The sequence below is a fragment of the Bipolaris oryzae genome (genome assembly GCF_000523455.1).
Source record: "Bipolaris oryzae ATCC 44560 unplaced genomic scaffold scaffold_28, whole genome shotgun sequence".
Lineage (NCBI taxonomy): Eukaryota > Fungi > Ascomycota > Dothideomycetes > Pleosporales > Pleosporaceae > Bipolaris > Bipolaris oryzae.
This window is the reverse complement of record NW_006911304.1, coordinates 128,286-151,681: the sequence shown is the minus strand read 5'-3', so window position 1 is coordinate 151,681 and position 23,396 is coordinate 128,286. Positions and strand designations below refer to the sequence as shown.

The 23,396-nt window shown below is 48.7% G+C and overlaps 4 protein-coding genes across 4 annotated transcripts; 3 read left to right on the top strand and 1 right to left on the bottom strand.

Annotated features, from left to right (window-relative positions):
- Positions 1-667: 667 nt before the first annotated feature.
- COCMIDRAFT_88652 (uncharacterized protein) lies at positions 668-2,480 on the top strand (the record flags this gene model as incomplete). Its single annotated transcript, XM_007687341.1, has 3 exons — positions 668-719; positions 921-1,311; positions 1,364-2,480. 3 exons carry the CDS (start codon positions 668-670, stop codon positions 2,478-2,480), a joined length of 1,560 nt encoding a protein of 519 aa, XP_007685531.1.
- A 938-nt stretch (positions 2,481-3,418) lies between these two features.
- COCMIDRAFT_34549 (uncharacterized protein) lies at positions 3,419-4,546 on the top strand (the record flags this gene model as incomplete). Its single annotated transcript, XM_007687311.1, has 2 exons — positions 3,419-4,354; positions 4,412-4,546. 2 exons carry the CDS (start codon positions 3,419-3,421, stop codon positions 4,544-4,546), a joined length of 1,071 nt encoding a protein of 356 aa, XP_007685501.1.
- Positions 4,547-7,601: 3,055 nt separating this feature from the next.
- COCMIDRAFT_78578 (uncharacterized protein) lies at positions 7,602-7,953 on the bottom strand (the record flags this gene model as incomplete). The annotated part of the gene is made up of 2 exons (XM_007687340.1): positions 7,602-7,783; positions 7,824-7,953. Coding segments are annotated over 2 exons (312 nt in total), but the record flags the coding sequence as incomplete, so codon positions are not given.
- Positions 7,954-17,956: 10,003 nt separating this feature from the next.
- On the top strand, positions 17,957-18,322 carry COCMIDRAFT_34548 (uncharacterized protein; the record flags this gene model as incomplete). Its single annotated transcript, XM_007687310.1, has 1 exon — positions 17,957-18,322. One exon carries the CDS (start codon positions 17,957-17,959, stop codon positions 18,320-18,322), a length of 366 nt encoding a protein of 121 aa, XP_007685500.1.
- Between the last annotated feature and the right edge of the window lie 5,074 nt (positions 18,323-23,396).

Here is a 23,396-nt window from a genome sequence, read left to right as displayed (position 1 = left end):
ATCGCCTACTCACATTCAGATTCTAAAAGTTGATTCTATTTCATTTTGATTCCTATCGGGCCTTGGGGAAAGCTAGTTGAAAGCGTTCTACCATGGGACTTTCTGTGAGCATGCGAATATATCAAAAGAAAAAACCCAGTTCCGTCAAATTGAGTGAGTAGGAAGGTATCATGATTCAACGAGCACATGAGTATTTTATTTTCAACCCAATTGACGTCTACACATCTGCCCAATATACACAGCTCAAGCAGCGATATGTTCTCGATATTGGTTAGACATCATATAGAACATCATATTAGTTTTGAATCTCATACGTTGGATACAAAATTCAACCCCAACCCATCACCTGCTAATAGCCATGTCAAGGCTGCAGCATGCCAAAAAGCCTAACTGGAATGCAACGATGTAGGGATCTCAACCTTCAGGTTGCAGTTGCAAACACACAAACCGAGTAACACGAAGAAGTTTAGTACAAATCAGATGAGCCAGGGTCTCTGCTGCATGAACAGATGGGATCACGTCATCGCCAAGACCTCAAAACCCTCGTTTAGCGGCAGATTGCGAGCATCAACACCAAAGGAATGACTCCCCGCAATGTGATTAATACGCCCCCACCTGCCTTGCAGGCCTTACATTCCTTGTTTCACGACCTATAAACACTACAAATATGGGCACTTCAGAATTGGATAATGGAACGACCAGTGGGTCGCACAAGTACAGTAAGTCGCTTGTAAATACTTTTTTATTATCGCAAAGGTTGTGAGATGCAGCCTGAAGCACAGCGCATGTCATAGTGTTATAGAACACGGATTCGACCACCTACAACTTAATTCATTGCTGCTGCGTAACCGCACTACTTGACCCTACAGTTCCCTTGCTGCAGTATTCCTTGACTTGAAAAAAAACTAACATTTCCATAGAAAGAGTGTCGTCACAGCCCGAAAACCCCTACGCCAAACTCATCCCCGACCAAACCATCGCTGTAATTCCAGAATTCACTCTCGAGTCCGGCGTCGTGTTACAAAACGTCAATGTTGCATACAAGACATATGGAACCCTAGCACCCGGCGGAGACAATGCCATGGTGATATGTCATGCGTTAACAGGCAGCGCTGACGTAGGGGACTGGTGGGGGCCATTGCTTGGAGGTCCAGGGAAGGCCTTCGATATCTCGCGGTTCTTTGTCGTATGCATGAACAGTCTCGGAAGCCCATACGGTAGCGCCAGTCCAGTCACTGCTAAAGATGGGGATGTGTCATTGGGTCCTTATGGCCCCGAGTTCCCATTGACAACAGTACGAGATGATGTGAAGTGAGCCGAGCAACCCATTTTGGCTATCGAAGAAACCTGTTAACCAGAACAGCATCTTCAAACTTCTCTTGGACGACCTCGGCGTGAAGCAGATCGCTGCAGTGATCGGAGGCTCTATGGGCGGCATGCTTGTTCTTGAGTTTGCATACTTTGGAAAGGACTATGTGAAGACAATAGTGGCGATTGCCACATCCGCCCGTTATAGTGCGTGGGGTATCAGTTGGGGTGAAGCGCAACGACAGAGCATCTACAGCGATCCCAAGTACGAGGATGGATACTACTCCTACGATGACCCTCCCTCCACTGGTCTTGGAGCAGCGCGCATGTCCGCACTACTGACTTACAGGAGTCGCGACTCATTCGAATCGAGGTTTGGACGGAACACCCCTGATCTGTCTAAGAAACAGAATATCAATAACGTAGCACGCCCGACTACTCCGTCGAATCCCTCGTACGAGCACTGGGCGATACACAACGACGGACATAAGAATGCCGGTTCACCAAGGTCCTTATCAAGAACGAACAGCAGTACTGCCATACCTGGCACTGCACAAGCGCACACCGACCTTGAGTTTCACGATGCCTCAAACGTCGCTGCACAATCACCCCAAAGATCCGACTCAACAAGCAGTAATCAGCGATTCCCGCGCTCATCGAAATCTCTCGCGCCACACTACTTTTCTGCACAGTCTTATCTGCGCTACCAGGGCGAAAAGTTCATCAAGCGGTTCGATGCAAACTGTTACATCGCCATCACCAGGAAACTAGACACACACGATGTTTCCCGCTACCGGTACCCTGACGGAGAGACACCCGAAACCTTGGACCCCGTGTCGGCCCTCCATCATGCGCTATCTTTGATCGAGCAACCCACACTTGTGCTCGGTATCCAGTCAGACGGTCTTTTTACCTTTGCCGAACAACAAGAATTAGCCGCATATATCCCTAATGCGTCGCTGAAGACTATAGATTCACCAGATGGGCATGATGCCTTCCTGTTAGAATTTGAGCAGGTCAACAACCATCTGCTTGGCTTCCTGAACGCAGAGCTACCAGAGATCATGAATAGGACGCCAACTCTGGACACAGCCACACCTGACACGGACATGGCTGCCACCAAAACCAGTACCTTTGGCGAAGCAGAAGTCGACGATATCACGGCGTGGTAAGAAAAAGCGCAATCATGGGGTTTTAGCGAGGCGTTTTTTTTTCAGGAAAATTGGATTTGCTGCATCGGTTGGCATGCAGTTTTCGGCATATGCTTGAAAGAAACCTGTATGATTATGACACGCTCTTTGTTTGATAAAGAGCCGAGGTTCAACCCCTCGTCAGATACCACCGTTGCCAAAAGCATATAGAGTAACGACAATTGAAAAGAGATGAATATGATGTATCTGTATCACCCTTGGCTTACTCAAGGTCAGAGTATGAAAATTCCGGCATTTCCCGTGATTTTACTAGCCCCCTCGGACCTCGCTTGCCAATTCACAATCCGGGGTCCCGGCAATCTGGGGTCTCCGCAATATTCATTCCAGGCTCACTCGGGTATTGAGGTACTGCAAGGTATTCAACCTCCAACATCCTGGTACCTGCAAAACCCTACTCCCCTCTCCACAAGCCCATTGAAAATGCGTTATTTACCAACTGCCAGCCCGTCATATTAGCATCGGCCAAATGAGTCCGAAATTTCCACACTGCCGCGCGGTCACGAGGGCGTCCGGATGTTGGGTACGGCAAAGGGGAAACACGTGGGATATGTGACTTTTGCTTATCTTTTTTCCACTGCCGAGACGGTAGCGGGGGCGTTACTAGTTTACTTTTACACCAGGCGCCATTACAGTCAGCCCTGACGCTGCCAAGCACGGGGTATTCTGCGCACGTTTTTTTTTGCCCCGCATATGGATGGGGGTTTGTCAGATCCATGATCCTGGTATGGAGGAGAGCTAATGGGAGCCTCCTTGTGGGGAAGTGCGTCGGGGGATTTGATAAAGTGAGGCTCATTTCCAGGAAGTAGAGTATCTGCTTTTTTCTGACTTTCGTCTTTTTCTCTTTTTACATTCTGTTTCTTTTTTTCTTCTTCTTCCGAACATACCAGTGCGAATCCAAAATGGAAGTCCCAACTACGCAAAAGGCGGCCGTCAAGCAAGGTTCTGGCGACAAAACCACCATTGTTATCAAGGACGTCCCTGTCCCTGCCCCCTCGCCCGACGAAGTCCTCGTCAAGATCAACTACACTGGATTATGCGCGACCGATAAATCTCTCTTATACGACGAATGGCCCATCACAATGACTGAAGCCACAAATGGCATTTGCGGCCACGAAGGCGCAGGCACCGTTGTAGCCGTGGGCTCTAATGTCAAGGACCTCTGGCAAATTGGGAATCGCGCGGGTATCAAGTGGGTCGCATCTGTATGTCGCAGATGCGAGTTTTGCACAAATGGACAAGACGAATGTGCTTGTCCCAAGCTGCGGAATAGTGGCTTCCATGTTGCGGGAACGTTCCAGGAATATTGCGTTGCAGACGGCCATTATGCGACTAAGCTTCCTGACGGCGTTAAAGACGAAGAAGCAGGGCCAATCATGTGCGGCGGCGTGACTGCGTACGTGGCATGCAAGAGAAGCAATGTACGCCCGGGACAGTGGGTAGTGATTCCAGGCGCCGGAGGTGGCCTTGGCCACTTTGGCATTCAATATGCAAAGCATATGGGCATGCGTGTCATCGCCATTGACGGTGGTGACGCTAAGCGCGATCTTTGTCTCAAACTGGGTGCAGAGAAGTTTATTGATTTTACAACTTGCGCAGATATCACGTCTGAGGTTTTGAAGATTACGCAGTACGGCGCCCATGGCATTCTTGTCTTTCCTGCAACCAATGCTGCGTACGAATCTGCACCGCATCTGCTCAGACCCGGTGGTACTATGGTATGTGTGGGATTACCAAAGGATCCCAACTTTGTGGCGGGCGCATCGCCGCTGCTGCTCTGCGCGAAGAAGTTGAATGTCGTAGGCAGTGTGACAGGGACGCTGAAAGAGGTTGAAGAGGTATACCCAATTTTGACACAGAGTCTTGTGGATGATTGGTGCTAACGTGTATTGTAGGCTCTCGATTTTACAGCCCGGGGGCTTGTGCGTCCTATCTTGACGTACGGAGGGCTCGAGGATATCGACAGGTTTTTCGCAGATATGGGCGCCGGAAAGCTCGCTGGACGAGCAGTTATTAAAGTTGCTTCATAAATTTCTGTTTCTCTGCTGATGGATAGAAAGAAAGAACCGGTCGAAGCCCTCGTCTATCGGTACCATGTTGATGGATGGCTGCATGTGCTCACACGAATATGATTTTAAAAATCCACTATTGCACCGACTTCGATAATTGAAGAGTGTGGATGCGTGGTTCAAAACGTATTTTCGGAATCCGTAATTCGGAAACACTGAGTCGACGATGCCCAAATCTGCCCCCCTCCATCTTGGATTGGTCTTCCTCCAGGCTTTATGCGCGGGCGAAACACGAGGAAACGATCTCATAAGAGAAATACCACAAGAAATGTGTTAGAATAGCCACACCCTTGACTGTGCGATCATTGTATCTAGTTAATTGCTTTTGAATCAGATATTGTGTTTGGAACAAGTCGAATGATAACGTGCTCAATACAGGCTCTGACACCTAGATGGAAAAGATAACTGTGTAGCACCCCTCCTACAGTCTTCATTCGGTTTTGAATAGTTCAGAAACTTCATTCGGTGCCGGCGCCCAATCTATTCCATGCGTCGCGATTGCTTTGAAGAACGAACGATCGTGGTTGTTGCAGTATCTCCGACTGCATCGACGGCAGCGAAGTCCGTTGATGGATGGGGGGTCCAACATTGATTCGTCTATTCCCGACCGAGTTGCGCCGCGCAGTCTGAAGGCCTGTTTCCGGCGTCGTTGATCTTCCAGAAAGACGTAGTCGGGGTCCAGTCTGCTCCATTCCAATGCCAGTCTCCACCCATGGAAATACCTGATCTCCATTGCTTTCTGGGAATATGTAACCAAGTCTGTCCAGTGCTCTGCTCTATCAAAGCTGCCCGGTTTGGTGAAATAAATTTCCGCACCCAAAACTATCAAAAACACCACATTTAGTACGGCCTCCGAAAACAGGTTTGTTGGATTATGCGATCGAGACCATGTCTGAAGTTGGCGCAACGCAGCCTCCAGTGGGGCGCGATAATCTTGAGAGATCGCATCTGGCTTCGTTCGGTTCCGGCGCATGCAGGAGATTGCTTTCAGGGTATTTTTGCTTGGTTGGTTGAGGATAAGACCCTCGAGAACGAAATTCCTATACTCATCCTGATAACCCGGCCATCGATTCTCAATCTCTTGCTCCAGTTCGAAATACAAACGCTCAAAAAAGATCTCAGATGAATCCATGAAACATAAGCATGAATGCATGTATCCATAAATGTACTCCACCTTACACCCAACGGTATCGCAATACTTGAGAATTTTCCGCGGATATTTAAGGAGCCCATGAGCTTGATCCGGACTATTGTATGCGAAAAGGTAGGTGAGTGGAGTTGCAGGTATCTCCACTGGTCCCTGCGATATTCTCGATAGACTGATGTGATATAAGTGTGTTGCCGTATTTTAGTGAAAATTTGGAACATATGAGATTCGTGACTTACCCATTGTTTGCTTTTTGAAACCAAGATAGTCCTCGAACGCTGAGCCCATTATTTGCTTTCTGGAACCAAGAAAGTCCTTGACCGCTAAGGAACTCACAAATGTCATATTTCCCATGCAATGCAGCAGTCTATACTGGTAGTATTAGTGAGTCTTCCTAGTTTTTACCAATGTAAATTTCCTATTCACGGAGTAGCCCGACCATCCCGATGTAGTCGGACTACGAACATTTACCTGTACGGCCCAGCGCCTTGTTGCACTGTGTTTGACCACGACATGGATTGAGGTTATAGCATGCTTGAGAAGAGAGAGATTTGGCCAGTGTAACCTAAAAACACGTACATGTAGCAGGGTTGAGCCATCGATTTGACGGCTGTTCAGGCGAACTTGTCCGGTTCTCAGCATGGATTTAAGCGCCGCAAGATTTCCAGATTCAATGACCGATGTAACTGGATGATCTTCACCGATTATGGGAAAACTTGCCACCATGGGGGCTAGCTGATAGTACCCTTGTGATGTTGGTGCTGTACTGTAAAAGAGAGAAAGTCCAGGAACACTGATGAACTTCTGGGTCGGCCAAAAGTGAACCTCGACAGACTTATGACTTTCTGATTCTGGTGATCCGCCGGTACGGTGGTTCGTATATGTAACGTGGATTTCGAGATTCCCTGAGCTGCACTTATAGTACCATCTGCGCTTGCACGTGGATGTAGTGTAGAGAAGATTTTCGCCATCATAGTTCGTATTGAGCCAGCTGTCAAGATATGGTTTGTGTTGCATCTCCGATGATGGATTATTTTCTGTTTTGATCAGAGGACTCTCTGAGCATGTGTTGCTCAGTACATCTGATTCATTCGCTCCAAGCGTGCGTTGGGCGTAAGTGTCGAAACCTATGTCGTGTGTAATCATACCATGGAACTCCTTGAGTCGCATTAGCTCCATTTCTCTTCGCGTTCCCATGTTATCGAATCCTTGTTCAATAAGAGGTTTGAGTGTCTTGGTAATCTCCTCGCGGACTATTTTTGCGATGGTGTCGACACTTGAGGCTACGAACGTGGTTTTCGAATGAACGGCTTTTATTTCAGCGGCCATGTAATCAATCTTCTGCCCTGTTCGTATTGAAGTCTGTTGCACTTGTGAACTGAGTTTGTTAAGTTTGTTGTTAGCCTGCTCGGTATTGCGGGCTAGTAGCGAACCCGCCGCGTGCACACGCTTCAGCCTACGATTCGTGAGTTTAGTTTGTTGCGTAGCTACCGAAGTGAGCGCTTCATGCTGGCGATCTGATGAAGCTTGCATGTCATGGATGCTGGTGACGATAGTTTTGGAATGTGACAGCAGCTTTGCATGATTTTCTCCCAGCTTCTGCATGTTCGAGTTTACTGTCGCGAAATTGTACGAAGCGGAAATATCAGAGTGGCTTTGTTCTGCGAGAATCTTTTGCGTATCCTGATGTATGTGTAAGCTGTGCTGCCTGTACATGGTCAGCAAATATGGATGAGAAGGACAGTTTTGTTACCTTCCCATGATCTCCAGAGCAACAATGAGGCTGGAATTCCGTCGGCTTATACGATTCATGACCTCTTGTATCTCGCGCTTCTTCAGTACCCAGTGAACCTTTTTTGAAATGTGTTCTAGCGGCTTTGGAGGTAGAAGCTTTTTAACCGCGAGGATATCGGCATCATAGTCTTCCAACGCCCAAATGATGGTCTCAGAGAGATCCTCAAATTCGTCGAACACGCCTTTGACGTTTCGAAACCGTACGACGTACCCACGCAAGTTGCGCACATTGGCTTCAACATCACGCAATACTGCGACTGTAAGTCAGTCGTCCATATAATTGAGTGCGTATCGTACCATCCCACAACAATTTTACATCGCGGTTCGTACTCTTGTAAGCATCGAGAAACTTGCAGACTTCGCCGCTCATCCGCAGGGCCAAGTCGGCCAGCTGAACGACAGTAGCGATCGTTGCTAGCTCTGCCATTTTGGCGGAGCTTAGATGATTCTCGAGATGGTGCCACAAGATTGGAGCGGATTGTGTCTTTTGAAGAAGAAGTCAGGGGAACGGAAAAGAAAACCAAAATGCACGAAGGGCATGGTGTCAGGCTGATACAAGCGTAAATTCAGGCACCCACCACAGCCAGAACGCTGGATGCCGGACAGCCCCGTTGGCCACTGCGTCTTAGTGGGATGCAGGTTCCCGAACACTGGTTGGGAGGTTTTTTATCGTAGCAATAGAATCGGGGATGTAAAGGGTTGCAATGCTGACAAAAATAACGAAGGGGATAAGCAAGGACGTCATAGCTTGATTGATTCTGGCAGGTGCAATCGTCTGTTGATATACATAGACCGATGGTTACACTGAGTGGGGCAAGAGCGAATCAGCCTGATACCAACAGACAGCTGCTCGGGTAAAGTATGTATCTCGTTACGCGTGGCCCCCAATGGTGTAAGCTGAACTTATTTCAATATCATACTAAATTTATGTACTAGTACTAAGCCTTGCAAGGAAAATGTTGACAGTAAGATAGTTGCTGCAGAACGCCTGAAAATGCAAATCATGCTATCCCGAACCCATATGGCCCTCCGTACTCCTAAATGATTACCACTACTTTTCCAGAAAGTGCTTCAACTCTAAGTAACCTTCAGATTTGAGGGATCGCGATAGATGTCATGACACTCATACACTCCCTGCAACCTCTCCAAACCACTGCCTCAAAGCCCCAGCAAGCACACCCGGCAGCTCTCTTACATCCCTAACGACCAGGTAATACCTGAATGGGAACTGTTCCATATACTTGTGCCTTACAATTTTGCCTTCAGGCGTGAAAACGACTGATTCCAGGTCTAGGATAGAGGTCTTCGCTTGCTCCTTGACTGGCGCTGGTGGCTGCGCTGCGGGATCATCAGACGGCTTTGGCACGGATACAGAAGGTGCTGCAGCTGAGCTATCAATGATAATGAAGACAATCATTACGCGCTCTTCTTGGGCTTTGCGGATAAGACGTTGGATCTCGGCGTGATTATCGCAGATGCCATCACTGACGATGAGCATCAATTGCCAAAGGTCTTCGCCAGCAGAGCTACTGCCCTTTTGCCTGGCATCCTTGAACAACTCCAGACTCTTGTCAACTAAGCCTCTTACATTTGTTTTCTTCGCGTCAAAGCCGAATTGTTCGAAAACCCGTACTCCAGCTTCGGATGTAAAAGGCTTGTCAAAATCATGGGCGACGTTAACTTCATCGCCGAATCCAACAACACTCACTTCGCCAACTTCCAACATTGAAAGAGAGCGAGTGACGAGCGTAAGGGTTTTGAGCGCGAGATTGCTAGCTCCGCTATCGGCCATACTGCCACTGTTGTCGAGCGCAATCATGACTTGGTAGCTTCTCTTGCTTGGCATGCTGCGTCGAAGCCAGATCTTGTCTCGTTTGTAGCCTGATGCGATGTATGGAATGATACGCTTGAGATTGAGGCGCTTACCGGTTCTGAAGTCACCGCGAAGCTTGGTAGCAAGGGTGGGTGCAAGAATGAGGCGGAGATGTTCGGTAAGCTGTTGAGAGAGCGAGTGGGTTGACGACTCATGAGCGAGCCAGAGGGCGCGAGCAGATATTGGGTCCATGGAAGACGGGTCAAGATGTGTTAGAGATAGCTGAGTCTCGATGTTATCGGCAGAAGAAGTGGTTGATGCAACGTCATCGTCGAGTGTGGCAGCATCAGCCATCTCCTCATCATCGTGCTCAGGCAGTGGGCGTTGCTCTCCGACAAAGGCTTGCGGCTGGCCTTCCATTGCATTGGACTGCGTTTGTTGTGCCTCTTGATCCTGGTTCTGATCATCCTGCGATTCGGCATCCTCCATATCAACATCCTTGTCAGCTCCCGTCAACTCATCGTCGTTGTCCTCAGGCCGAATGGGCATCTTTTCCTCTTCCTCATTCATGGGCATTGCCATATCATGGTCCAAAGCCTTAGCCTGATCCTCGTTCGCGGTACCCAGAGCTTGAGTATCGGCTTGTTGCTCCTCGTCTCCAAGATGCTCAAAGTCCGCATCGGCCATGTCGATCTCTTTATCAATCTGCTGTGTCTGAGTTTCGTCCTTTTCCTTGGCATCCTGAATCTGCTTTTGCTGATTGTACCATTTTTCCAGTACATCGCCCAGCTTCTTGAAAGACTGCTTCTCGCGAGTTTCTTCAGGTTGTTCGCCGTGACCACCAGCTTCTGGGGCTGTTGTCTCTCCAAGTTGGCCTTCTTCAGTCGTAGGTGCTTGTTGCTGTTCGGCAGAATCTCCTTCTTGGCCTTCATCTTGATTCGCAGCGCTAGCAGAGGCTTGTTCGTTTTTGTTCTTGTGTGCCTCTTCATTTGCATCGATGCCAGCGCCAGCCTCGGCATTCAAATCGGTCTGATCCGTGTCTTTTTTATCACGCTTTTCGTCTTCTGGAACATTATCATCTGGCAGTGGAGCGGCGTCATCGTCCATTAGCTCATCAACCTCTTCTTCTTGTTCGCCTTCAGGTTGTTCTTCATCATTGATGTGACCGGTTGTTTCCTTTTCTTCTTCACTCTCCTGTTCAGGAAGAACTTGTTCATCCATGGTATCAGGACGATCCGGCTCGGCCTCAAGATCTGGTTGATCTTCAGGAAGATCATCATCCATGTCCATATCGCCAAGGTCGTCGTCGTTCTTGTCTTGGTCGTCTTGCCCATCCATGTTAAGATCTTCGGGGAGGTCCAGTGTCTCCTCTTCCTTCGCGTTCGGGTCCATCTGCTCCGTCTCACCAGCGCCGACATTCTCTTCCTGGTCTTCACCTTCCATTTCCATCTCTTCGTCCTCTTGACCGTCTTTCTTATTGTCCTTCTCCTCCTCTTCGCCCTCTTCGCCGCTTTTTTCTTTTTCTTTCTGATCGGAAGCAACCTGCTCGTTCTGATCCTCCGTACCCACATCATCCTTGCCCTCCTTGTCTTTCGCGTCCTCTTCTTTACTGCCATCATCCCACATCTTCTCGTCGACAGCGCTAGGGCCAAGATCATCAACACTCCCAACTTCGCTCTGCGCATCGTCGTCCCCTTCTTCACCGGACTCATCGCCCTTTTCTTCTTTCTCCTCAACCTGTTCGCTCTCACCTTCCATTTCCTTGTCTCCCATGTCAACGGCATCTTCTTGTTCCTCGATACTGCCCTCTCTTTCGCCTTTCTGCTCTTGCGCTAGATCATCCAAATCTTCGTCATCTTCAATGTCTTTGGAAATATCTTCAGCACCTTCGCCCTCACCCAGACCGGTTCCAGACTCGAGCTTGTCATCTTTGCCCTTTTGGTTGTCGTCGGACTTTTCCGAAGGTTGACAAAAGCCTTGCGTTCCAATCTGAATGAAAGACTTTGACAAACGATGCAACAGATTTGTTGTTGATGCATGCAATGCATCAAAGCGCTTCAAGATGGATTTGTGACATGCCCTGTACTGCTGTAGAATTGGCTGGACAGAAGAGAGCAAAGCTGCCATAGATTTCAGATTGGCGTTCTCGTAGAGTAGCTGGATCTTGTTGAGTATCGACATTAGGCTTTCGCTGATCTGTGGCGCATGCAGGGAATTGAGAGCAGCAGAAAGTGCTTGTTCTTCTTTGACGAGCCAAGAAGCGTCGTCCGTTGAAGCGGGGATGGTCTGCATCGCTACTTCGATATCCTGCATTGATCCCAGAACAAGATCCAAAGAAGAGAAAACTTCTTTTACATGAACATCGAGTGTGGCCTGTGAGTTCTCTAGAAGTTGAGCAACGTCCGTAGGAGGATAGCTGAACAAGAATGGCTCGATATGCCGAAGGATTGGTTTTATCATGTCACTACCAGCATGCCATTCCTGGAAAGCGTTCCGAAGATCCGCCAAATGAGTATTGATGGACTTTCCTAAAGCTTCATGCGATTCAGATTGAAGATTAGGAGGTAACTTTGGGAGTCGGTCACGCAAGTCTGCAAGCTCAGAGGTCTTGGCAGCCTTCTCTCGCATCTGGCGGATCAGACGGTCAATGTCGTTGGTCTTTCCAAGTTTTGCCTGCGCATTGGCAATTTCTGTACCGGTTGTCAACATAGCAGAGAGCCACCGAAGCCGAGTTTGGGTAAATGTGGCAGCTTCGAGATGTTCTTCGTGCACCCAAGCAATATTTCCAAGATCCGGGTTACTAAGCTCTGCAATCGAGGAAAGCGGAATACGGGTCTGCTCAAGGCCTTGCGCAGCTCTACTTAGTATCGTACGCTGTCTGAGAGATGCATGCAGCAAACCCTCCAAATAGCCAATGCTTCTTGCCACATCGTTCGGAGTCAGGTCACCAGAATGCTCCCTAGTGACTGCACGGACTTGTGACATAATGTTGAGAGCTTTGTGTAAATGGTAGTCTGCTACTCGTCCAATATCATGGTTGCACCGGACTAGCGGCATCGTTGAAAGAATAGTCGAGAGCTCATCCTGCTTGACCAGCGTATCTATACTCAGATTAGAGTTGATACCCATTTGACGCAATTCCTTCATTGTGTCGGCATAGAGTTTGCGTTTTTGTGTCTTAAGATGCTGAACAGACGCCTTGTTCTCTTCGGTGAGGGTGGTCGGCGTGGCTTTCTGAAGCTCAACAATAGATTTCAAGAGCTCGCTGATGAACTCGTTAATGTATAAAGCGCCATCCACAGAATCTGCCTTCGGTGTAGCAAGATTGCGCATCATGGACGTAGTAACTCCCAAATTCTTGAAACGCGCTGGTCGCTCCATCCATCCTGGTACACCACTTTCGCAAATTTCAAGTGCTGCAGGGTTGACGGTTGTGCTGACTGCCATCAAGGAAACGTCCTGCAAAGGGTGGGTTTCATCAGGGAAACCCGCCTTCGTGATGCTGGATACAGGCTGGCTAAGTACCGCCCTGAACTTGCGCACTAGCTTGGTGAGTTTCCTGTGATTCGTTTTCGCACTCTGTTTCAGGACCTCAATGTTCGTGTCTTTCCAGCTAGCGAGCTTAATCACATCTGCAATTTGCTTTTCCAGGCTCTGCCGGCCTTTGACGATCATTTCATGCACTGGCTTCTCTAGGCGCGAAAAGTAGGCAAGGAAATTGTCTAGCGACGCATACACAGTTCGGAATGCATCTGTGTCTTGCATACGCATGAACGCGTGTTCACGTAGTTGTTGTAGAAGCTTGATGCGCTGTTCAAATTGGCCAAGGGTAGTTGTCTCAAAGAAACCCTCCAATGACTTGAGTAGTTCTTTGGCATGAACTTGAAGACTTTTGTCATCCTTAGTGCTTTCTGAAGCAGCAATGATCGTTTCATACGCCACGCAAAACCAACTCTTGGCGTCACTGCGATACTTCTCTTCTTCCATGTCGAACAGTCGTGCCCAGGTAGTGAGCTCGAGTTGTCGCCAACTGACAAGTAATTTGGTCAGATCATCGTACAGGCCAGCAGCACTGTACTCTTTACTAGCGACAGTTTGCCATTCATGCATGAAAGCATGGAGTTTCTCGGCTTTGGTAATGAACTTGGCCACGGGATCAACGTGTCGGAACTCAATGGCTTCGTCACACGTGCGTAGAACGTCTGAGAGTGTGGCGTGCTCTGGCCACACATTCCGAATCTGACGATAACGGAACTGAATACGATGGATGAGCGCGATGAATCGTTTCGCTTCAAGAAGGTTGGAATCGAAGTAGAAGTTGTAATGTCTTCCTGCATGACTTGAAGACAAAGCATTGACCTTCCTGTCCAGAGCGAGGTAGATAGCCGGGAGTGCATCTTCGTGCTTACTACCGTGGCCTCTGCCATCTGAAATACGATTGAGTTCAGCCGCGCACCACTCTAGCAAGGCTTTTGTAGAGTCTGAAGCGTTTCTACCATTGACGAAAAGTTCGGAGTGAATATCAGCAAGTCGAATGGCATAATCTCGAGAATTCGATGGTAACGTAGGCTGCTTGTCGTGTGATTCTTGCTCCGCTTCGTAATCGGGAAAAAGAGTTGGATCATTCTCCTCTGTGTCATCGTCTAATCCTCGGTACGTGTATAGGCTCGAATTCTTAGCTTCTTTCTCTTGATCATGGAGAAGTTTGGTCTTCCAATCGCCGTACAGACTAGCAAACAGATCATGTAGTAGATTCCTGGCTACGGGAAGAGCCAAAACTTGAGGATCTGTGCTCTTGAGGAAGAGTATTGAGTGCAGAGTGTGCCACCTCAAGTCTACGACGTGGTTCGACTGACCCAAACCTGCCTCCATAGCCCGCAAGAGCAACTCTGGCTTTTCCATAGGCTGCGACCGCCCAAAGAAAGGAGTTCTCGATGTGATATAGGAAATACTGTTTCCGGTAGCACTATGGGATGTCCTCTCTTTTTCCATCTGGCCAAGTATGAGACCGATCTGAAGGCATACAAGGAACCCGACCACAGTGTCCGTGATGTCGTCGTACGCTCGATAACCTTGAGTCAGGCGCTGCACAATTCGAAGGAGATTTTGCTGCAGTGTTTGGTCGCAAGCAGCTTCTCCCATTGACATAGAATGATTAAGGAGAGGCTGTATAGTACTGAGCAAGTTTGTGAATTCGCCTTGCAGGCTGTCAAGCTCGGATACAGCAGGGCGAACAATTGCTGGTACTGGTGGTTCTTCGCCCATGTTGTTGATAGTCTCCTCAATCTGCCGGATGTGAAGGCTAGTATTTTGGCCAGTGAAATCGATTTGGAATTGTCTCAAAGCACTCAATGCGTTCAACAGAGTATCCTTCTCGGTGCCGAACATGTTTCGCTCGATCGTCGGTCGTAGAGCAGGATCATGTGGGTAATTAGGTACGTACAACTGAAGACCGAACAAACCCAACTGTACCCAAGCAGTCGCGTCTACAGCAGAAGCAGAAGCTTTGAAGTAGGATTCTATACCGTGTTCCAGAGTTGATCGATATGTCTCGTGAATGTTGGTATCGGGGGAGAACTCTATTCGGCTCTGGTCTACAATTCGCAAGACTTCATTGGAATGAGATGCGATAAGCTGGTTGTAGATTTTAGTATAAAGATCCCTCAGGGCATTATTCTGGCCATTAGTTATGCGATTAGCATCCAACGACATCTGCTGAGATAGTACTTGGAGTTCTATCTCGAAACGATCAAGCTGTGCGAGCTTTACATCGTCTGCTCCATAGAGCTTTCCAATCACTGATGTATGGAATCGGTTCTGGATTACCATCGCATTTGCTGTTTGTCGCGTAAGGCCCAAGTAGTGGTAACATTTCGCAAATTGCTCCGATGGGCCTTGGCGATTTCCAGAAATGTTGTGAGAAAATTTTGTCGGTCTTCGGGCAAAGAGAGATGACTTGGCTCGTGTGGCTATAACAGCAGCTGTGGGAAGTATGTCTTGCACGGCAGACTCATCTTGATATGCGACATCCAAGAATTGACATAGACCTTCGAACTCTTCCTCAAAGTAGGGCGTGATGAGCATGCTGTCTTCTCCAATACCCTGCTCGAGCTCTTGGATTGCAGCATTGAGTGCGGTGACGAGCTCTCCAGCATCTGCCTGATCTCTTCGAACTAGGTCCAGGGAACTGGCGATACGTTCGCGAATCTGAATCATTTCATCTAAACGAAGAGTTGACTGCCACATAATGGCATCAAATCTGTCGGCCAAAGCCTCTAGTTCAAGAATAGCTGCCAACTGTTGCTGATCCATTGGTGTTGATGGCTTGAACACGTGCCAGATGCGTTCCATGCCTAATCCTGTTGTCAACTGGACATCGGCCCCAAAGGCACCAACTTGCTTGGAGAGAGTCGCGGAGAGTGTCTGGATCACAGGGATCGATGAATCGGACTTGGGAATCGCAGACGCTAACATCTTGAGATATGTCTGGAACGTTGCGCGATCGAAGGTTGGAGCAGTGGCAAGTTCATGGAAAGCCCAAAACATTCTCCTCAGTGGCTTGAGGAATGCAAGGTCAAGTTGCTGGTCTTCTTGAAGTGTTCTCCAAAATTCATCGATGAGCTTTATCAGCCCTTGGCTATAAGCATGCAAGAAAGCAGGCAGCTTTTGCTTTTCCTTTCGCCGTTCGAATCGCGCAGATGGTAGCTCTTGAACAGCTTTCTGCATGTTGTATAGGTCAAGCATGACCTCATAAATCGATGCACTAGTTATGCTTAAGGCCTTGGATACTTCCGTTTGATTGACAAAGAGCTCGTTCAGCAAAGGATGGAACGGAAGTAGCTGCACGAGTGTACCAGTAGCAAGTTGTCCTGATAGCGGCCGTGAACGCGGCCCCCATGTACTTGTAAGGAAATGCACAAGATGTGAAATTTTATCTCCCAGTAGAGCTGCCGGCTTAGCAAGGTGCAATTGCATGTTGTTGTTGCTGGCAACGCCATTCGTTTGATTTAATGCATCAGACACGAGCCCTTGTCGAACCTGACTTGTAAAGCTCTTTAGCAATTCGTTATCTTGCACAGTCAAACTCTCAAAATGCTGTTGAAGAGTTGTAGAGAGGTGGTCCTGATGATCTTGGAAGCCGCGGAAGCGATAGCTAGTTGAGTCGAGGGCGTACTGTATGACCGGTTTATACACCACCTTCTTGTCTTGATCTGGCTCAAGCAGACATATCTCAACTGCTCTGTTGCGCATAGCTCTGGAAAGTTCACCGTACTTTGGATCCATGGTCATGAAGATGCGAAAGTTGGGATGTGGTCGCACTATGCGCGCCTCCCCGTCGGAAGTCGAATGTTCGTTTATAGAAAGATAGCCGTTCGGTTCCAGTAAAGAGTTCAGTCGATCGAGAACAGCACTTGAGCAGAGATTCGCGTTGTCAAGGACCAGCCATTTACCTTGCTCGAGTGCTCGAATGAGAATACCATCAACCCATTGGAAACGAGCGCCATCAATCTGCTCGCTTGAAGCTTGAAGTGAGCTTTGTAAGTTTTGAGCCAGCGCAAGTCCTTCAACATCGATAGTTGAAAGTAGGTCTAGGATTGGGCGCAAGTTTCCAGCAAGATGCATAATAGAACCTGCTTGGATCAATTCCAAGAGTTCTATGTAGGCTGATTGAGGCTGCTCAGAGGCTGTAATGTGTCTTCGGACCATTGCCTCGATCTTCTGGAGGCATTGATGTACTTCTCGCATAGGGTCGACCTGCTCATACCCACCAACAAGATCCATCGCATCTACATCTGCATTCATGGAGAAAGTAACAAGGTCAGTACCAACATAACTTGCTAGCTGGTTAATCATGGCGGTTTTGCCTGACCCTGGTGGACCAACGATGATGACTGGCCAGTTTTGCTTGACACTGACCACGAGAGCTTCCATGGGTCCGAGCTGAGAAATATGAAGTGGTGACACGGCATCTGAACGGGTGACCGCGACATCTCGAGGAAGCAGGCCAAGGCCTATTTGAATGGCGCTCTGAGTCAAGTTGTGGAAGAGGCTCATTCGAGAGTCATGAGCACCATATTGACTTTCAAATAACTTGAGAAGCCGACTCCGGTCGCTTTCCACTCGAAATCGTTGCATAAAAATAACGTCTAGGAAGTCTCGTGCTGAACCGGGAAAGTCAGTCCTAGCTAGGAGCTGAAGCCAGCGCAGCGTATCTCGTAGATTGAATTCCCACGGTGCACCAAGATTTCCGAAAGCGCGATGATTGACTACTTGCTCATCCAACTCAGCCACAAAGCGGATTAGTTTAGTGACTTCTTGCTTTTCGATGGATGGGAAGATCTTTTCGCAGATGAGGATCAGGTCTTCTGGTCGGAAGACATCTGCGTACACCACTGTGAATCGGTTGACGAAAGAAGCAGGCAGACCTTTACGGCCGCCACCTTGGTGATGAGGGTTCTGTGCTGCAAAGACCCTGAAATCCGGATGCTTGTGGAATGTCTGGTCCAACTCGGAGATGTATACCTCACCACGATGATCAAGTACAGCATTGAGACCTTCAAGTACCGACTGAGATGCCAGATTCATTTCATCAAGTAAGACCCAATCGCCACTTTTCATGGCTTTGAGGAATGGTGCATCACGCCAGGCGAATGTTCCTGAAGCTCCGCCCTCTACTGGCACGTCGGAACCAAACAGATCCATTAAATCTGTCTGCTCGGATAGATTCAGTCTTGTCAATGGCTTGCCAATAGCTTTCGCAAGAGCGGTCACGAGCGTAGTTTTACCCACACCAGGATTTCCTTCCAATAAGATTGGTTTCGGTAATTGGAGTGCGCGTACGACTCGCATCGCGTTGGACTGTGTAGTTGGAGCTTCAAGCGCAAAGGTAGATGCTTGCGACGATGCTAATGAGAACTTTGGAATAGAGAAGGCACCTAGTTGGAAGATTTCGTCCGTGTTCACGATGTCAATAGGACCGTAGTACATGGACGTGACGTCCGTTCCCAGTAGTTTGCTAAGATGATCGAGGCATGCATTCTTCTCCGCATTAATTGTTGATGCGGGGATTGCGAGAAGTCCTGCAGGATTGGCACCAAGAGTGTCAATAAAAACCATCGCAGCGCCATGTACAATACTGAAAATCGGGTCGTGATGAGCAGAGTTATTGACAAACGAAACCCATGCCAAAGTATCACGAATGGATATGGAGGATGCGACCGAGGTGTTGTACTTGTCGTTGAACCATTGCGAGAATGATACAATGACACCGGCATGATTCACAAGTTCCGGCTTCAGCTTTGACCGTACAATCTCTAAGATGTCATCGAGGTCAGACATTGCCGGAACCCAAATCTCAGTAAAGCGGTTGCGAAGCGCCGGCGAGAGCTCTTTCTTGCCGTAATCTCCACCTGGGTTCATAGTCGCAAGGAATTGGAAGCCGTCGTTTGCTGTGATCAAAGAGTCTATAGGCCCCTTCTCGGCAAGTAGGATAGTGCGAGATGGTTCCAAAACACTGTTCAAGCGTTCAAGAACAGAATCATCAGCCAAGGAAATTTCATCTAGAAGGAAGTAATGACCTTGCTTCATCGCATGTACCAAGCCGCCATCCGACCATTCGAACAATGATCCTGCTTTGACTCGGTGGACTTGTATATCGTTTCGAGTCTCAGCTGGTACGGAATCAGGGTGACTCTTGACAACACTGTCATACAGCGACAACAGGTCCTCGTATCCCAGTGAGTGTAGGTCATATTGGAGGCTCTCTCTGGGGACATTGGAAAGGCTTTCCAACACTTTCTCCTTGACCGATTCTTCAATGGCGGCTCGATTTCGGATGGGTCGCTGCGCACCGATCAAGTCACCCGTCTCGGTGTTCTGATGAGCGTTAATAACGTGAAGCTGGTTATTGAACTGATCTGCAAGTAGCTGGCAGACTGTCGTCTTTCCACATCCGGTTTCTCCGATGAGCAAGACAGGCTCCTTGTTGCGAAGCGCATAAGCAACAAGAACGGACAACCTGCGCATCGCGCGAGTCCACACCACATCGCTGTTGGCAGTCGAGACTCCCTTGCCGAGGCCCTCGATATTTGACAGGCTATCCACACTGAATAGCTGGTCTTCGTCAATTGTCACTTTGGGGCCCCTCTCGCTCATCACAGTCTCCAAGATCTTCTTCACTGCGACACGTTCTTCTTCTTTACGGACGCGTTCAGCAAGCAGCATGTATCCGTTATTCGCAAGGTCTTGAATTGTGTCTGCTTTTCGTTGGGCCCATCTGAACAAGTCTCGAAGCGTTGCGAAACTCTTTTGCTCAAAAATACGATTCTCTTGCCGAAGGGTAGACAATTCCCGGTAAACCTTGACGATGCGTTTGCACCATGTCTCAGGAATCATGGTACGGCGATGCAAGATTTCAGTAAGCTCTTCCACGGGTATGTCGTCGAAATGCAATTCCAGAAAACGGTTGCGGAAAGCGCGTGATAACACCTTACGCCCACCGTAAAGGCCTGCTGGATTTTGTGTAGCGAACAACATGAAGTCTTCGTGGGGCCGAACGATTTCCTGCGTTTCTGGAATCAGCAGCTCACGATTGTCATCAAGAAGACGATTGAGTGCCTCGAGAACATCGGTAGGTGCCAGATTAAGTTCGTCAAGCACAATCCAGTGACCCTCCCGTAAAGCTCGTACAAGGATGCCCTCCTGAAAGATGAGCTTACCATCGGCTCCAGAAATGTAAGAACCGAGATATTCCTGGAGGTCGGTATGTTCGTGATTGTTGATGCGAACAAACTTGTTGCCAGACCTTTTGGCCAAGTACTCGATCATACTTGTTTTACCTGAAGAAGTAGGGCCTTGTATCAGTACTGGATACTTCCGCGTCGAAGCCGCTCGAATGAGATTGTTCATGTTTCGCTGTACAAATGGCGTGATGATGTAATGAGATTGTTCTTCGACTTGATGTACACCTTGACGAAGCCAGTAATGGCCCTGCTTCACGTACCCCCGGCCATCTGACGGCTGCTGGAGTGGCTTGCCGAGTTCAGCCTTCATTGATGCTTTCTGAGGGAACAGATACTTGGTAATGAGAGGGGCGACCAAATCTTCTGAAGCCTTGCCTAAGAACGTCAAGAAACTCATATGAAATCCTTCATATAGCGCTCGTCGGATACTGCATAGTGGCGAGATATCTCGGGCGTATGACAGGGTTCGTGTTAGGGTTCGCAGACTGAAATGAGCTTTCTGGTCTGCACCATCCACGAGCATATTTGCTTTGGCATACTTCTGGATTTCAAGGTATAGACTGGTAACGTCCCGCGCAACTCGAACGATTGCCGGGTCAGTGCCATCGCCACCTAGGTACTTCTCTACAATGTTGCGTAAACTCTTCTCGTCACTGTCCGGACTCTCAACGTATAGCTCGGTGAATCTCGACCGGATACCTGGTGGTAGATCTTTCTTGCCTACATCTGTTGCCGGGTTCATAGCTGCGAACACCCTGAAGTTCGGATGCGCGACTACTCGCTCAACATTGCCAGTCTCGGTCAAAAGAATGGACGGATTACCATCTGGGCCGCCACCCAAGAGATCCGTCAGCGCCTCTAGAGTGTCTGAAGATGCCAAGTTGATTTCATCCAGGAGTACCCAATCGCCATTCCTCACCGCTTTGACGATGTTACCCTCCAGAAAAGAGAATGCGAATGCTTCGGCGCCACTAGCGAGCTGGGCCTCGAGGTTTTGTAGATCAGTTGCGAACTTTTCCCATCGCGCAGTGGGGAAGTTTGCCGGCAAAGTGTCAGTCTTCCGCTTCTTCTTAGGCTGGCCACCCTCAGGATCTGGGGATGAAGTATGCGACTCGTGCTTTTTTCTGGCTGCATCAACCATCTTCAATGCCTCGCGCCAAAGTGCGCAAACACGGTTCCATTCGCCCTTTGCTACACGCTTGCCCAACATCTCGAGAAACCGTAAGTTCTTCTTTCTCGAAAAGGTGGTGTCAAAGATCTCATCGAATTCATCTTTAAGCGGGATCACGAGACTGCGGACATTCACCGGCTTGAAGCCACCAAGCAGGTCTCCGCTTTCACTTTGCTGAGACAAGTTGAACGCCACCAGCTTGCGGCCGAGCTGCTCTGCCAGATACTGGATGCAGGTTGTCTTTCCAGTACCGGTCTCACCAACGAGAAGAAGTGGCTCTTGACGACCAACTGCCACAGCAACCTTTTCCAGTAAACGCAATGTATAGTCGTTAGTGGAGAATGGCCGTCCTGTGCCTGCCTTTTTCGATGATTTATGTTTGGACAACCTAGCGCGGCCTATTTGGATGGTGCCAGAAGATGTTGACTTGGAGGGCAAATGCAGTTTGACCTCTCGGTTTCTCAATAGATGATCGCGTCGCTGTGGATCGATGTGCAGCTCTTCAGCCACGCAGTCCATTACCATCTGACGTGCTATTTCGCTGCGTAGGCTTCCTGCAAAACAATCAAAGGCCTCCATAAAAATGTCGTCTTTCTGCGCGTCGCTAAACGTGGCTTGTTCGAGCAGTATTGATATCCGATCGCACCATTTCAGAAGGTCTCTTGGAGTCAAGGCACGAAGCGAAGTTCCATTCTCAGATGAGAATTTCGCGTCCGAGTAGAGGTTTAGAAGTCGAGAGTAGACCTGCATAATACCGGGCAGGTGCTTTTGCAATATCGGATACTTCTCGTGTATTATGTGGTTGAACTCATCCAGTTGGGGCATTCGAACTGTGATGAAGTTCCAAAATCGGTGGCCTATCATGTTTTGACGGGGTACAATCTCCTGGCCCCGTGGATTGAGAGTACTCCGCATTGTTGCAATAATCCGGAATCCTCGTGCTGCTCGTATGGTTTCCCCTCGGCTAGGAATGAGCAGTTCACCGCGCTCTATTAGTGGCAAAAGTGTACTGATGACTTCGTTTGGTGCTCGATCCAAGTCTTCAATGAAGATCCATCTCCCCTCTCGGACAGCTGTAGTCAAAACACCTGCTCGCCAGCTGAACGTCCCCGGCTTTGTACCGGTAGTGTACATTCCAATCAAAAGCTTCGCATCACTTTGCTCGTTGAGGTGCAGAGTAACCATTTTTTCTAGCTTATTCAACTGCCAGGCGAAGTGACGGGTAAGGAGTGTCTTTCCAGATCCGGCAAGACCAGTGAGCAAGATCGGACTTGAATGAAGGAGACCATGGGCGATATCCTTCAGATTGGCTTTTGTGGTGGCAGTGAATACAAGCTCAGAAGGCATTTCCTGCGAAGGATGTCCGTCTAACCGGGGCAAAAGGACGCCACTAACGTTGACCGTGTAGGGCGACAGTTCTTGATCCGTAGATACAGAATAGTCCGTGGTGCTCTCACTTTGCTGATGCATATTCAATAGCAAATCTTTCCATCTCTTTTCTTCCCATAATGATAAGAACCGGTAGTCGATTTGACGTCCTTCCCAGAATCCGTTAATATCTCCGTCTCCCACTACTCCTTTAATCCGCTCTTGTGTCGCATAATCTGCCGCATGAACATACAAGCAGAATACTCGCACAGCCAGATACCGTACGACTCGATCTTGGTGGCGAAATAGACTCTCCACAACACGGGGCCGTACATAGTGAGAGAAAGTTTTGCAATCGTAGCTGAGAAGTCGGAAAGTTCCAAGCAGCACTTCGACCAAATCCGAATCGCGCAGAGTGAGCGTCTGCGCTTCTGAAAACTTTGCATCCTGAGTGCCAATTATGGACGAATTCGAATTGTTGTCCAAAAAACGTTCCACGTGCTCGGCAAGGTGAGGCGCAAGTGCTAGAATTCGTCCAAAAGCCGCCACTTTGGCCTCTGTGTCGGCACCAGACTGGATCCAGCGCGCACACAGCTCTGTGAATAATAATCCACCATGTTGAACGAGAATATCGTCCGTCGAACCAGGCTTCAGCGCTTCCGTGGCAAGCGCAGTGATGTTTACCATTTTACCAGTGTTGCATGATTTCGTTCTGTCCATGTCTGTAGGGACTGTCGGGGCGCCTACCCATAGTTTTGACGCTTCAATAGAACAGA